The following is a 16,692-nucleotide window of genomic DNA, read 5'->3' on the forward strand; positions in this document are numbered from 1 at the left end:
TGGGTTAGAAAAACCTTGAAGCATAGTAAGCTCCCTGTTTTGACTCACAAGCCTGCCCTTCATAGTTGGTAGGGGAGCGGAGAAAGACACACGGTGGACAGAAAGCAGCAGGACGGGAGGCAGATCACCGAGCTGCTCAGATGAAGTCGACTCATTTAAATGAGTCGATTTCACAAGTTCCTGGTTTTCACATGTTCAGAAGTTAATCAGATGAAGAGTTGTATGAACACAGCAGTGGTTCTAACTTTGAGTTAGCAGAAATGCCTCTGTAGACATTTATAACATGCTGATTAATATCATCAGTCATCCTAATATTAGCCAGCAAACCAGCCAGAGTTTTTCTGCAGTTTGCACCTGAATACATCAAGTAATGATTATATTTGGCTCCATCTGTCCAGATCTAAATCATCTGAGACTTTGTGGTAAGTATCTCATAGTTACCACCATAAGTGGTAAGTATGAGTCTCATACTTATAGGTATAATACCTATAAGACCTATAAGTCTCATAACTTATAATTAGCACCTATCAGTTAAGGTGCAAATTATAAGGATGTTAGTTTTCTAACTAATATCCTTAGTTTGAAAAGTATTCCAGAAGAATGAGCGACAAAGGGAAGAAGAATGGGTGTCTGAATACAAAAAAAACAAGACACTTTTCAGATTTCTTTTTGTGAGAGATTAAAAAAGCATTTAAAATTTTCTTTCCACTTTACAATTTTTGCATCACTTAGAAATTAATTCAAATAAATAACATAATTGCACAATAACTTAATGCAAAACAAGCGATAAATAAATGTATCAGAGTAAATGCAGGTAGTTACTACCCACCTCTTCAAAACCCCAACATACAGAGTATAAATATTTCTAGCAGTAATGTGTAATGTGATCAATTAAGCAATGTTTTGAGGGATGTGAATATTTTTAGCACGTTACTATTAATATCTTATCCATTTTACTCTCAATGTTAGAGTAAAATCTCTAACATTGACCAACCTGCTTAACTTTGTATTTTCTCAACATCACTAAATCATTGAGATATTACAACATTTCCATGTTTTATAATGAGCAACATCATTTTCAGTCAAAAGCAGCGTCAAATATAATTAGAAGGAAGCTGCACAGAGAGTGTTTGAAACATCCTGTTCCAGAAAACACACTTGGTCATTTTACTTGCACTTCCTGGGCATTGCTGCATTTCTTCCTTTTTCTCATAAATTAAAGTGTTTTGGAGAACATTATATTTAGCTCAAACTGAAAATAAAACTCTCCTCCAGTTTTGACAGTTGATAATTAGCCAGTTAAAGATGCATTTATTGTAGCCCTGAATGGCAGGATGTTAAATGTGTCAGAAAATAAAGAGGCTTTCTAAATACATTTGACCTGGTGTGCAATTTTGCAAGCCCTGGTTCGTCTGCAGAGACTTCCTCAGTCTCACCCTGTGATTTGAACCTGACTGGATCACTGGGGCAGTGATTGTGCACCAGGTCCTCCTGCACTTTCCCACTAAAACACAAGTTTACCTCGTCCAGGCCAGTCAGAGGGGGATTCCACTTGGTTCAGAGGAAGAAACTGGATACGTTCAGTGTTTCTCATCCATCTCTGCTCCTGCTTTTCTCACAGAATTCAATTTATTCCACCAACTTTGTACTTGCAGATGTACTTTCTGGTATCCTCATTGAGCGTGAAATTTTCTTCTCTGACTCGTGTCCAGATTTGCTCACCAGGGGCTCATAGCTAGAAACATGTGTATGTTCAGCTAAACAAAAAATACAGTTCAAGATGTGACAAAGTATGCCTAAACTTTGAGAAAAACAAAATCTGTGGGGATTTTACTTTTGTTGCTTTAATGAAGGTAATTGGGACTTATGTTTAGAGTTTTTTGAGTCCAAACTGTGATCATACAAAAAGAAAAATCACAGGTAAACTTAAACTTAGGGTAAGATTCTTGATTCAGTTTTTTAATAACTATTTAGAATATTTTTGTTAATTTATATTAGTTTTTTTGTTGTTCTGGGGTTGCTTTTTGTGTCTTCTTGTTGCATTACTGATGTAAAATTAAGATTAAGTCAGTATGAGATTTGTGTGTAGTCACAACACTTCCTCAAAAACTAAACAATAATTTAAAACAAATAGAGATCAGATGATGTAAAGTAACTGCAATATTCCTACTGCAGCAAAAGCAATCTGAAATATTAAGTAATAAAGCAATAATAATTGTCTTCAACCTGTATTTAATTAAATGCTCTTCACTTTAAAATCACCTTATGTTAATGGGCTGGCGGTCCCTTCACACCCAGAGACTCCATCACTGTTTTACTATATTTTAGGCTATGATGACTATTGATCAAGGTTATGTCACTACATGCATCCTTCTCTTCATCGTTCTAGCCTGAACTCCTCCTTGACTTTGCAACAACACGCAATTGGAAAAACATTCCTCTTCAACTTTACTGCCTATTAAGCGAACTCCAACAAATTATTGCAGATTTCTGTAAACACATTGTGGCCGGCTGTTTAACACAGACGCCACGTGACACCTGAAATGGGCGGAGCTCTGCTGGTTTCCACACTGATACCCTGAGTATTGTGTCCTTGCAGAGCCGCTGTCAATCTCCAGCGGTGACAGCGTGTTCTCTCTATCTAGAGGTTGCATTTAGTCACTTCTGAACATGTGTGTTTAACATTTGGCAGCATCTGTGACCAGTTCACTTGCAAGAGACAAATCCATTTAGCTTTTCCTCTCGTCCCTTTGCAGTAATGTGTCAACTGCAAGACATTCAGCATCAGATAAGATTTATGAATTGTTTGATTGTTCACATGTGTCTTATGTACTGTATGTCCTTCATTCTATGTGTTCTTTCTCCTACCCAGACAGGCTGAAAATCCAAGTTTCTTTGAAATTATTTGCCCACCTGCCATTTGTACTTAACCATATCACTAACATCGCTGTGAAACACTTCTGGGTTTTATTAAGTCACACAAACCGTTCTTTTAAGTTTGGTCTCCACTAACTGCTTTTGACGATTTTGTCTTTTATCTCTTGATTCATTCATTCGCCCATATAAGCAATAAAAAGTTGCTTTTAGTTTTCCACACACTTTTACAACGGGCACACACGGATATACAAGCTTCCTATGACGTTCTACCCTTGTTCTCACGGCCTGGAACTTTCACAGAGCAGCACTGTTGTTTGTCTTGCTCTGTCCTTTCATCCATTTGCATTGGCTTTATACGTGACACTGTGCCAGCAGCTTTTTGGCCACTAATTGTCATGACAACTGGTGGCAAACATACATCAACCAAAACCAAGTCCAGATTTCCTGAACCACAAGCTCAGCTCTGGGTGCTACTGCTGCTGGATGTGAACAGTTGTCACTGGAAAGAATGGGAAAGAACTGAACCCGATGCCATAGTCTTCTTTATTCTACGGTACCAACACAAAGATATAATTTAAACCATGCCAAATGTTGCTTCCCAAAAGTTAGACATTTTTAGACATCCTGAAGAGCTTTCAAAGTTTTTTCTTCAGCCTAAAGGATTGTTTAAACTCATTTTCAGTCCAGAATTGAGATGACTTTTTGTGTGTGCACATAAAACACAACCATTAATGTGTCTTTGGGCAGTTACTGGTTTCTTTCATTCAGGTAGATATTTGGGAGATATCAAAGATAATGAAGGTAAAGCAGATGTTCAGCTGCATTTAGTACCAACATGGGGATTTTCAAAGAAAGCAAAGTAGATGACCAACTGAAGGATGATGAATCTCTCTGGCTCTTTGCTAGATTTGATCCTACTTCACAAAGAAATGATTTCCAGATCCTTGGATAAATACCTGGATCCAGATCAAGGTGTTTATCAAGGACTGGAGCTCCTGACTAAACTTGACTTCTTATACATTTTCTTTGTCTACCGTCTGCATCTTAAAGTCAGTAGTAAACCCCTAGTAAGCTGTATGGAAGTTTGTTTATATATATATATATATATATATATATATATATATATATATATATATATATAATATATATATATATATATATATATATATATATATATATATATATATATATATATATAATTACACCAGTAAAAAATCTGTTTTTCTAACATTCCAGGTGTTTTTAACCTTATTATTGGGACATTCACACAGAAAGACAGACTGCACTGCATGCAGCAGGCTTGAGTCTGTCACAGAGCCTCCTCTGCACTTAGAAAGATAGTTGTGCAGAAAGCAGCTAAAACATCAATCATTCAGTTTTATGATGCTCAAAGCAGAGAGGAAATTTATGAAACAGTACAACAATGTTTTGGCTTCTTACAAGTAAGTGAAATATGTCATGCACCCAGTGCAAGACGGTTTACATAACATCTTACAAAGTTTTCTCCCAAAGTCTTCTTGGGACAAAACATTTGTCACTGCTGGGAAAGACTGAGGTTGCAGCTTTGTGAAAGTCTTTGGGTGGGCTGAACTGCTGTCAGGGACAGAGACACTCAGATCAGGACAACTGAAACATGTTCTTGTGCTGTAGGTCTCACACCTTTGACATCTTCTTGTATCTGATTCTCACCTTGTGAAACACACTGTCACGATCAAGAACAAGAACTGTTGTTAAAGGCAGTCAACATCCAAACAACAAGAACTGTGAAAAACCTTCATAAATCCTGGAGAATAAATTGACCAAACCACTTCACAAGATTACAAGAAAATCTGTCCTGGCTCATTGCAGGAGGTATAGCTGGTTAAAAGATTTGCACAATTTTGTACAAGATTCCTAGACCCCATTTCCCACTTAATCATCCTGCAAACCTGGTTTAGAAAACACCCTGCAGTGACATGTCTTCGTGAATGTCTTCTCTTCACCTGACTCACTATGTTTTCCCGTCCACCTCTCTTCACCAGATTTTCTCTCCATTATGTTGATCGTGTTTTATTCCCATCTCTGTCACGTTCTCCTGGGGAGTCGGGGGCGGATGATGAGTGCGGAGCAGGAATGAAAGTCAGCAAAATAACAAGCAGATAGCAGAAGCACACACACACACACACACACACCACCCACACACACACACACACACACACACACACACACACACGCGCACACACACACACACACACACACACACACACACACACACACACACGCACACACACACCTGTGTTTGACATCTCAGTAAAGCATAACAGAAATGGGAGTCCTGCTGTCCACATCAGGGGCAGCTCTGCTAAAACCATTAACATTACACACATACTCAGTCACCTGCATGCTGCAGGATGACACACAGAGGCAGGAACACCATCAGTGCTGCTGCACAAGCTGCTGTTGAGGGCGAAGCAAATGTTCAAAGCGATGAAAACCTTCTGGCTTGTTCATGCTGGATTTAAACAGCTAATGTCGCTAAATGAGACAAGCTAAATTTGACTACTGGTGTTTTTCTTAAAATATGTAATTGTTTCTGTAATCTTTTGGGGGTATTTCCATGCACACAGCATGTAGCTATAATCACTCAACAGCTTCCTGCACATGCCAACGTTTTAATCTTACAGGTTAATAACACAAAAAACACTTTGCACTTTCTGTTTTGAGAGGATTAGCTCTTTGCAAAGTTAACAAAAACAAAGAAAAATCAGCCTCTTGATCTTATTCTGCTTCATGGAGGCGTGCCGTAATACAGCAGCTCACCCACCACTTATCAGAATCACAATCACACACTTCTCGATGCAGACAACAATGGGCTTTTTCTTCACGTTCTTTCTGCTGAGCAGGAACACTTCAATGAGGTGTGTTGGCCTGCCCTGCTGCAGCAGTCCTGAGCAGCGGAGGGCGGCTGATGTTTACGCTTCACGGTGAAAACGAACACGCCACAAGACCCTCATTACAGGAACTTCAGACTTCACGTCTCAGAGATGAGAGCTGCTGATATGACCGAAGAGGTCACGGCTCGCAGCGGCTCGGGTCAGTCAGTTGCAAGAGGAGATGAAACTGCAACATTTTGGACAAACATAAATCCTTGCAGCTATAATGTTTCATGTGTAGTCCTTCAGGGCCGGCGTCCTGCAACTTTCAGATGTGTCTCTGTTTTAACACACCTGAATCAAATAATCAGGACTGTGGAGAACCTGGCTGCTTCCCGAGGAGGTGATTCAGCCGTTTGATTCAGTTTTGGACCAAGGACACATCTCAAGGCTGCAGGGCGAAATAAATTATGTCCCAAAGATTAAACTCTGAACCAGAAACTATTCGATGGCTGGTGTTCACTTTCTTGCATGTTTGATCTATCGGACATATGGAGTGTGTCCAGGTGTTTTTCTGCACATGCCTGCTCTCTTCCATGCACAACCATGTGAGGAATGTCTGCTTGGTGGTTCACTGGCACAAAAAAAAAAGATCAGAGGATCTCTAGGAGGCACGTGCGACACTGATATTGGCACGAGTTGTCTGTTAATGAGGTCAATGGGCATCAGTATGGTCAGCCTCTTATCTTCTCTTTACAAACTTCAGTTCCAGAGTTTATGAAGCGCTCAGCAGGAATTGATCTGACGGCCCATTTCAGCCATTGTAGTGCCACCAACAACTCTTTCTATGATTCACCACTGTTGCATTTTTCACTCAACATGAAGAATTTTGTTGCCATCACGTAATTTGTGACTTTTGTTAACGAGCTGTTCTTCAAAAAGCAATAAAGTGTCTTAGAAAGTAATTGCAATTTCTCTGAGTTATTCATGTGGTAGCAGAGGCTAATGTTTAGGCTTTCAACAGAGACAAAGCAGAGTCATGAAAGAGGCTCCAAATTTTACTGTCTGTGACTGCAAACAACAATAGAGATTTGCTCATTATTTGCGAATTTAACAATTATTATAAAATTATGATTCTGCATTTTTTAATTAAACTTTTCAGGAAATTATGATTTTGCAGAAGACAGAACTCCTTTTTGAAACAATTCATGCATTACTGCAGCCAGCCGCAGTCCAGGTTGCTTCATAACCTTTAGCTCATCTCCATTGAGCTAAAGCAGTGGTTAGCAGGCTGAGGACCACTTAACCCATTTAACAAGCAGTCAGGGACCACCGAACCTAAAACTCACTCCATGATAATACATCTTTATATATAATGCAACCTGGAATGAAGATAATAGTCTCTTAACTTGTGTATTGCTGTTTTCTTTGTTCATCCTAATGAGAAGAGTGATGCTGTTTGGGAAATGTGACTGGCCACAACAAAGCCATTAACACGTCTACTCTGAGTTATTCACAGATTCTGAATATGTGTTCATTGTCAAACACATACAAATAAAATTAATTGTTCTTCACTGCCACATGTTATGTGCATTAACATTTAGGGCTATTTGTGATTTAGAAGCACAATTAAAAAAATAAAATAGACTTGTGTTGCTTTAACAGAAAGAAAAAAATCCTTTTCAGCACCATTAAATATAAAAATAATCCACCCATTTCTATCAATTGTATTTGATTTATTTAATTTAATCATTTCTAATTAAATAAAAATAACAATAGCTTTAGACGTGTACACAGAGCATCATAGGCAAGCAAATTCATAAAAAAACAAAGAACAGTTGTCACTAACTGAGTCGAGTCCTGCCGCTCACCACATAGAGCCGTTTAAAGGAAGGGTGGATCGGAATCCACTGGCAGATTTCTAAAGGAATCCACTAGAGATCAGAGGAAGCTCAGTTATAGCTGCCGCTGAGTGTTGATGGGTCAGACACTGAGTGACACTGAGTGTCTGACCCATCACACTCAGCGGCAGCTGAAACTGAGCTTCCTCTGATCATATAAGAAGTTCTGGAGTTGTTTTCTTCCACCAGCATCTGCAGCTTTTCTTTTCAGTCACTTGGTTTTAAGTCAATTTTCCATCATTATTTTTAACACAATCCTTTGATAAGCTGTAGCCGTAGCGTCACGGGACGTAAACGTTCGTTTGCATGCAGTACCCTGCGGTCGGACCACCAGAGGTCCGGGTGCCACAGTTTGAGAAAGACTGAGTTAAGGTTTCAAAACAATCTGGTTTTGAAAGTCATGCTTATTGCTGGTTGTGAACCAATCTGGTGTCTCCCGTCTTACTCTTGACAAATACTCCATAGATCCTCTTGGGGTTTCTGGCCAGGCGGGCCAAGCACAATAATGTCAAAGGCTTTAATGCAGACATCAGTACTTTTGAGAGTGTGACAGGAGGAAAGTCTTGCTGGAAAATAGAATCACAATCTCAGCTTGACAGCAGAGGGATTCATAAAGTGACATAAAAGCCCCTGCAGACAGATACTCTGACCTTGGACTTGAATGGAAACTTTCTGCTGGATGTCCAGCAGCTCTGATTTTGTGCCTCTCCACTCTTCCTCTAGAATCTGTGACCTTTATATCCATGTGGAATCCAAATGTATTTACAGCTGAAAATAGGAGTTTTTGACCACTTAACAAACGACCGCTCCTATCCCGCCTCCATAAAACACGTCTTACATCAGCTCTGATTCAGGAGTGAAATATAAGTTGTCCCCCAAAAGATGTGTGGCGGCTGATAGAGTCTGACTCCCGCTGTAAGGCCATACATAACATCTGCCCTAAAATTCTCAAAATGACTTTTTCCTTCCACTCAACTTTCAATGTAGCCTATATAATTCTCGAATAGTCAGCACCTTCATCATTTACATTTTGTGGTTTACCTACCTGGAGGTTAAGAAACATATCACCATGCGTCATGACTCTTTGAATAAATTACTGACATATATATTTAACTGATACCCTAATTTACTAAAAGACACTGTCAGCTTAAATAAATCATCCTTCAGTGGGACATCCTCAAGTAAATTCTTTAGAAATATAAAAATTGTAACTATGTGCATGTCACAAAATCCCAGAGAGAAAATCTTACCTTTCAGAAGGAGAATAAACTCCAGGCACAACAGGTTTTTACGCAGCTCCATTTATAAGCCCGAATGAAAGCAGTGCCTTTAGTCCGTTTTTTTCTTCTTCTGCTTCTTCCTCGTCTTTTTCCTCTTCTGTTTACAAAGCGGCCTCCCCCGAGCTGCTGCAGCGCTTCTGTATCCACCACATACTCAGCTTTCTCTTTCCATTGGAGATGCGTTAAATCCGCTCACAATGTTCTGCATGTTAGCGCCAAATTTGCAGACTAATTATCGGGTTGTTAAAGACAGAAAAACAATGAAGATATTCTTGTTTTGTGTTTTTTGTTTTTGTCTTAGTTGTAATATTTCAAGTCTTCATGTAAGTAAAAGAAAAAAAAAAAAGAATGAAAGAAAGATTGAGCGAGTGCACCTGTCCGGTCCGACGGAAGTTCACGGTTCAGAGTCAGCGAGCCTTAACAAATGTGCAACAACTTCGTCGATCAATCAGCGGCGGTGCGCGTCATTCCTCCGGACCCCGCGGCGCGTCTCTGAACACCGAACTGTTCAAACCTCAAACCTGGAGCAGAACCGACGCGTCTGCTTCTCCCGATGACTTCCTATCCATGACCCACTCTCGCTGTTCAGTCCCGCGGTGCTGGAGTCCGCATCAATATGTGTCTTTGGGTTTTTTCTGCTGGAAATGAAAGAGCGCATTTATTGTCACACCTCCCGTCGCTCCATCCGTCCTCATATATCCACTCCTCTCTGAGCGCCCGGTTCTGGTTCCGACTGACAAACTTTCAGCCTGCACATCTCTCTCTCTCTCTCGCTCCCTCTTTTCCACTCGCTGTTTTTGAGAGCTCAGCTTATTCCTGATTAATTGGTTCCGTTTGTTTTGATTTTCTTATTGAAGGCATGACATTTGCGCGAAATCAAGTTCCTGGCCCAATAAAGTTTATGGAGGCTTAATAGTGAAAAACACATGAGAATTTACCAACTCAAAGAAAGTTTCATTCCGTTCCGTGTTGCCTTAAAGGAATAAAAGCGACAGACTGGGAATGAATGCGGGAACGTTTTTTATTGTTCTGACTTGAAAGCAACATTTTATGATCAGCAGAAATATATGAGTGTTGTTACCTCCAGCAGTCCGTTTCCTGCCGAAGAATGACAACAAACTAGATTCATGGACGTTAAAAGAGGTTCTTGTCGCTTTTATGAAATTAAATACAAATATATGACTTTATGGCATTTATAACAGAAGCATGAGCATGCACAGTTGGGGCTCCCACTCCTATAGTATAGTAAATATTATACTATACTATGCTATAGGCTACTATGCTATGCTATGCTATGCTATGCTATGCTATACTATACTATACTATACTATGCTATGCTATGCTATGCTATGCTCTATGCTATGCTCTATGCTATATGCTATGCTATACTATACTATACTATACTATACTATACTATACTATGCTATGCTATGCTATACTACACTATACTGTACTATACTATACTATACTGTACTATACTATGCTATGCTATGCTATACTATGCTATGCTATGGTATGCTATACTATGCTATGCTATGCTATACTATACTATGCTATGCTATGCTATACTATACTATGTTATGCTATGCTATACTATACTATACTATGCTATGCTATGCTATACTATACTATACTATGCTATGTTATGCTATACTATGCTATGCTATACTATACTATGCTATGTTATGCTATACTATGCTATGCTATACTATACTATACTATGCTATGTTACGCTATACTATGCTATGCTATACTATACTATGCTATGCTATGCTATACTATACTATGCTATACTATACTATACTATGCTATACTATACTATACTATACTATACTATACTATACTATACTATACTATACTATACTATACTATACTATACTATATTGGTACACTTACTAGTGTACTAGTATATTAGTACACTATACTAAACTAGTAATAGTGATATACTAGTATAGTATACACTAGTATTGTATTTTACTAGACTATACTACAATAGTATAATCTAGTAAATATACTAGTAGTAGTATAGAACTACAATAGTATACTAGTATATGTATATATACTAGTCTTTGGTTTGGTAGTCAAACAAAAGACTGTCTTTTGTTTGACAGTCTTTAGTCAAACCAAGACTATATGTCTTTGGTTTGACTTCAGAGTCAAATGAATGATTTCCAGATTTCAGTGTTGTTAATGGTTTTATTTGCAGTCATAATGAAATGACATACTTTGATTTCCATCTGCCTTTGATACATGGTCTCATCTTATAGTTTAAAAGTTAGGAAAGGACGCTGGCCCTTCAGGTCTGAGCTGTGACATAGTCATCATAACATCTGACCATTTGCTTCCCAAAACTCAAGTTTTTCTGCTAGCATAAGGGTGGCCATTTTTGTTTGCTTTCATCTCTCTCTTGGTGGCAGCCTTTAACAGCTAGGTCAGTTTTCATTGCATTTATATTTTGGTTCTGGATTGATCCAAAGGATGAAGCTGACAGTGTTCTGTCATGTTCAGATGTTTTTAACACACCTGATTCAAATGATTGCATTTCAGCAGAAGCCTGTTAATTAGCCATAAATTAAAACCAAGTGTGCTGAAGAAGGGACACACCTAAAACTGGGACTCGGGTTGGGAAACTCTACAGCCACTGCTTTCAAAACCCAGTGCCAGAAAAGACAGCTGCTGAAAGTTGACCTTTTGGTTAAAGTGACAGCTTGGTCAAGCTCTTCCTCATCAGCCGAGCTGAGGGAGAGGAGTGAGAGAGTGGCCGAATGTTTCTGAGAAAGCGCTGAGACAACAGACAATTTCAGGCCACATAAGTCATCTTACGTTACTGTGGCATTTTCCAAGACGACAGATCAAAGGTGGCTCACTTTGAGTTCATTCCCCCTTTTTTATGGCAAACATTTCCCCTCAGAGACACAGCTTAACTTGAGGCTCCATTTAAATCACTGGTTCCCAAAGATTTTCTGCCCCTCCACTCCCTCCCTATGCATTACAATAAACCCCCCAAATAAAAAAAGATAAATCAATCAACTGGGTGCACACATTGTTCAACCACCTATGCATATATTTTGTTTTCAAACTCCACTGGTTTATTTCACACTTCAGGTTGCAACGAAACACACTAACTATCTTAACATTGAAACACTTTTCTTTTCCATTCATCTATAACGCCCCCTCCCGCCCCTCCCTTACCCTCTGCACCCCCCACCCCCACAATGGTACTCTCCATGGGGCGCGCCCCACAGTTTGGGAACCACTGATTTAAATCCTGATGTGTTTAAAAACATCAGGATGTTAATGTAGCTAATTCTCAAGGAAGTGATGAACATTTATTATAGACTATTCATGTTCCCGTGTTTATTCTATACTGTTGTTTAGCTGCGCCTGTAGAGCGTATCTCCTTCTGTGTTATAGCGCCATCTACAGGGTAAGCAACTGCATTGAATAGTTTAATGAAAAAACAAAACACAACACCGTGAAAAGTTAAGATGTGCGAAAAACTTTAACCAGCTTTAACACTTAATAGAGTTGGGAGAAATATAAATGTATTTTCCCCTGAATGCAAATTTCTTTACAGTATTGATTATTAAAGTTGAAGTTTTATGTTAATAAAATAAAAGTAATGTTTTTTTTTAAATCAATCCATTACAAACCTTTCATGAAATGTTACTGCTATGGATTCACATACTAATTTATCTCCTTCAATTGTCTCTTTTCAGAAGTAAAGCCTCCTTTGAAGAAAATGACGGATTTTCTGAAGCGTCTACGACAGATATTTTTGATTAGCAAACCATCCTGCCTAACATGGTTGAGTCTGAAAAAGCAATTTTCCTCAAAAAGTCATGAATGAAGGAAATGTAAGAGTCTTGAAGGTTTTTTCTAATGTAGACCGTTCAACTTGAAAGTTTGTCAGCGTGTATTAAATGTTTAAACAGCAGAGGGCAGTATTGCACCGTTTACAAACTGCTGTTGAAAGGGTTTGAAGCAGTTTATGTGTGTGTACTATATGTATAGCCTATATATATATATATATGTTGATTTATATATATATATTACTACTTACACACCTCTTTTGAATATTGATCTGTTTCATTTTAATTAAATACATTCAGTTTTTACCTTGTAATTTCTCACTATATTGTTTTGTGTATGTAATACATGTTGTATGTAATTGTTCTTTAAAGGTGTTTTATAGTTGGCGTCATAATCTGAACAAAGTTAAAAAGTTAGGTTAGACATTTTTGGAAAAGTTCATTCAGTGTTAAAGGTTAATTAAATGACTTTCTCAAAACGGAGAAAAAGTTAATCTCCTCTACAAAACAGTTCAGCTCATAACCACTTGATGGCGCTGTGTTGTAACTAATCCAGGAGAAAGAAGCATGACTTCTTTAGTAACCTGCTGAGATGTTCCCTTATTTAAGATTTCACAGATCATCCAAAGCTAATTCCTCTTCTGCATGTCGGTGCAGCGACTCGTGACAATCAGCTGATCTTGGATTCACAAAATGTTGAATTTCTTTCAATCAGACAACTATTAATGAATGGGCTCTTTTCTTCTCTCCGTCTCGCCGTTGAACCTTTCTTAGACTCGTGTAGATGTATGTCCGCCAGCAGCCGGACGGAGAGTGAGACAGGGTCAGCAGAGCAGATTTGTGAAGTGACAGGAACATTGAATTTATGAGTCCAGTAGGAGAAAGGATGATTATTGGGAAACTGACCTCCTTCTCACCATCATCCCTTCAACGTTAAGTGTTTTATCGACATTGCTCTTCATCAGCATCCTTGTCAGTTTCACCTTTGTCGTCTTCTTGTGTCCACATCCTTGCTCTGCTCCTGCTCCTTTCCATGTATTTAGTTCATTCCCAACATCAAGACTTTAATTTTAAAGTGGCACAAAAAGGGTTTTATTTTTTCAAGGACACACCTTAGTATTTTTGGCACAAGGCAACTGTTGCTCTGCATGTTAAGGTGTTCACAGGCAACCAAAAACGCTCACTGTAAACACACTCTCACAGGTCTCTGCACTGAGGTGCAAACCTGGTAAGAGTGCACACACACAGTCTGTGTAACTCAGCGTTTAATAGCACAACAAGGTTCCCTTTAAAGTCATGTATGAAATGAGTTTTTGCAGAGTTGCATCCATGTAATAAAACAGCTTGGATCAGTTCACACTTGAAGACCTTAACAATTTTTACAAACCATAACAATGTTAAATATTAATATGGAATTGGGAATTATTATTCTAGTCTGAAATGTCTGCTGAAGTTACTTGTATTAGTTTGCATATCTGTAGTATATTTTTCCGGTGAGACAATAAATCAACACGAAGCATAAACTATATATTTGTAAATGTGTGGAGGGGATGCAGTAGAGGAGTGTGGTATTGTTTCTGCTCAGTAGAGCAGCTGTGATGTGCGGGTATGTAGTGTAAGAAGAAAAGACTGTTTTCCTTTTTTTCATGAAGTGACCCTGAGCTGTCAGTCACACAGGAGAGTTTTTTCAGGAACTATGCCAGTGCTATGATGAATATTTGTTTTCTCTACACTGCGTTTAACCTGTTTTTCTTTTCCTATGAAGGTTTATGAACTTCCTTGAGAAAATACAAGCTCTTGTTTTTGCCATTCTCTGTGCAGCAGCTTTGGAAATTTGCATGTACTCACAAGCTTTATAGTTAGTCATGTGTGCAGTCATTTAGCTGTTAGCTCTGTGGGATTTCATTTCTCTTTGGGATCCACTAAGTATTTTTGGATTTGAATTCCCTAAAGCTTCTAACGGTGACAATGCCGCCATCAACTCTATACAATCAGTTTTTCCTTCCTGAACAAAGTGTTCCCGGACCTGTGGTTCTGGGTTTTTTCTGCCTATGAGCTCTGTCACAGTAAATCATACTGATTGTGATTCAGCTGGAGGTTTCATCCAGTTAGAAGGGAGTATTTCTTCTCCACTGTCACATGCTTAGTCAGGATGAAGGGTTTCTGTACAGGGAACAGCTCAGAGCAATCAGCTGTGCTTCCTTGGTCAGAAAACCTCTTTACTGACCAAAAGGTCAGTAAAGATGTTTTGGTCTTTGCTGACAACATTTGCATTGGTGTTAGGCGTAAATATGCAAGTAACTTAATCTTCTTTGTTGATTTGATTGAATATGTTTAAATGTGATTCACTCGATGCTATATTCCATAAAACAAGATATGACTCGGACATGGCTCAAAGTGTATTCATTTAACCTGAGCCACATTTGCTTCAGATAGTTCAGCACACAGAAGACAGTTTATGATGGAACAAGCTCCACTGACATTTATGAAGCATTCCCAGTCTGGATAGCTTAAAACTTAATCTGAACACACAAAACTGTTAAAATTGCACTGTTCTTTTTTAATTATTGTATTAACACACAGAACAGGAATGCAAAGCTAAATTTAAAAGTCGCGGCAGCTTGATGGGTTTTTTTTCCGTTCATAATCTTTGTGCAGCCATGTCTTTTAAGACTTTTTATCTTTTCAGTATTTTCTCATGGCAACCTTTGTTCTTCAGCGTTTTAAAAGCTTTTACTTTTATGCGGCGATGGTGCAGACCAAAACCTCTGTGCATGCTTAAACTGCAATAAAAATACTTTATTTTTTAATCGTCTTGCACACGGAGATTAGATCTTCAATGCAGCCTCTTTGTAATAATTGGCATTTCTTCATTTTATTTCTGTAAATAACTCAAACTGACTTGGATTTAAGATACCGATCACAGCCAAAGATATACTCGATGAACTAATTAGAAATATATTGAGCTGAATAAAAATATTAGGAATGTCATAATTAATTCTTTAACATTTATTTCCAAAGCAGGACTTATTTATTGCCCAGAAATCACGCAATGCAAGAAACAAACACATAAAATGTAGGTTTCATCAAGATATCTAAGCTGAATGACACTGGGGCTTAGTTTGTTTGTTATGGCTCTAGTTATTTTTAGTTGGAAGGCTGCATGATGCAAACTGAATCCTTTCAAAATCCTGTGGCTCCATGAACCGCGTCCTAACAATCAGTTCCTTTGTTAGCAGCTAATTGGTCTTTACAGATAAAAACCACTAATACTCTTAAAGTAACAGAGTAATATGGAAAACCTTTGGCAGAGCTGAGTTTTGTGTGTAGGTAGCTCAAAGCACATTGTGTACTTTCTAAAAAAGGCACTTATCAGCAATAGCTGGTAAGGAGTTGAGATTTAGGGCATGCTAAGACTCATGCTCTTTGAATTGATAATGAGTTAAAACAAAGCCTCTGTTTAAATGTAGAAAACCTTCAGGAAGACTCTTTACTCACTGGGTTGGTCCTTCAAGTCCTCAAATTAACAGGGAGTGCTTAAGAAAAAAGATTTCCAAGTCAAATTCCTGTTCTTAAGCACCATTGTGGATTCATCAGATGTTGGGCTTTCATTTCAATGCACATGAAGAGCATAATTACAAGCCCTTATTGAAACAACATTCCATGAATTTCACCTAGCTGGCAGACAAATGGGCAAAAAGACATTTGGCTGCAATGAAGAGCTTTTATAATTTGTGATTCTTGCCACAGGGGAGCTAACAAAGTGTTCACAAGCTGTTGCATGTCTTGCTTCAAAAGCCGAATGATGGAAATTAAGCATTATTACATAATAGTTTTTTTTTTTAAAGATAAATTTATTCACAGAAAACATTTTTTTTCTTACAACCTTTTTGTAAATCTTATTCAGCACCATAAAATTCACAAATAAAACTGCGTTAAGACTCTCAAGCTTTTCAATTATTTATTGACT

At 38.3% G+C, this 16,692-nt stretch overlaps 1 protein-coding gene across 1 annotated transcript in view; it reads right to left on the reverse strand.

Annotated features, from left to right (window-relative positions):
* The window catches only part of itga10 (integrin, alpha 10), a 34,130-nt gene extending 24,518 nt beyond the window's left edge, over positions 1-9,612 (reverse strand). The window contains exon 1 of the mRNA XM_055047676.1: positions 8,881-9,612. Coding sequence (XP_054903651.1) covers positions 8,881-8,932 — 52 coding nt within the window. The 5' untranslated portion in view covers positions 8,933-9,612. The remainder of the gene's footprint in view (positions 1-8,880) is intronic.
* Positions 9,613-16,692: the final 7,080 nt, after the last annotated feature.

This window comes from Poeciliopsis prolifica, unplaced genomic scaffold (assembly GCF_027474105.1).
Source record: "Poeciliopsis prolifica strain line A6 unplaced genomic scaffold, Auburn_PproV2 SCAFFOLD026, whole genome shotgun sequence".
Taxonomy (NCBI): Eukaryota; Metazoa; Chordata; class Actinopteri; order Cyprinodontiformes; family Poeciliidae; genus Poeciliopsis; species Poeciliopsis prolifica.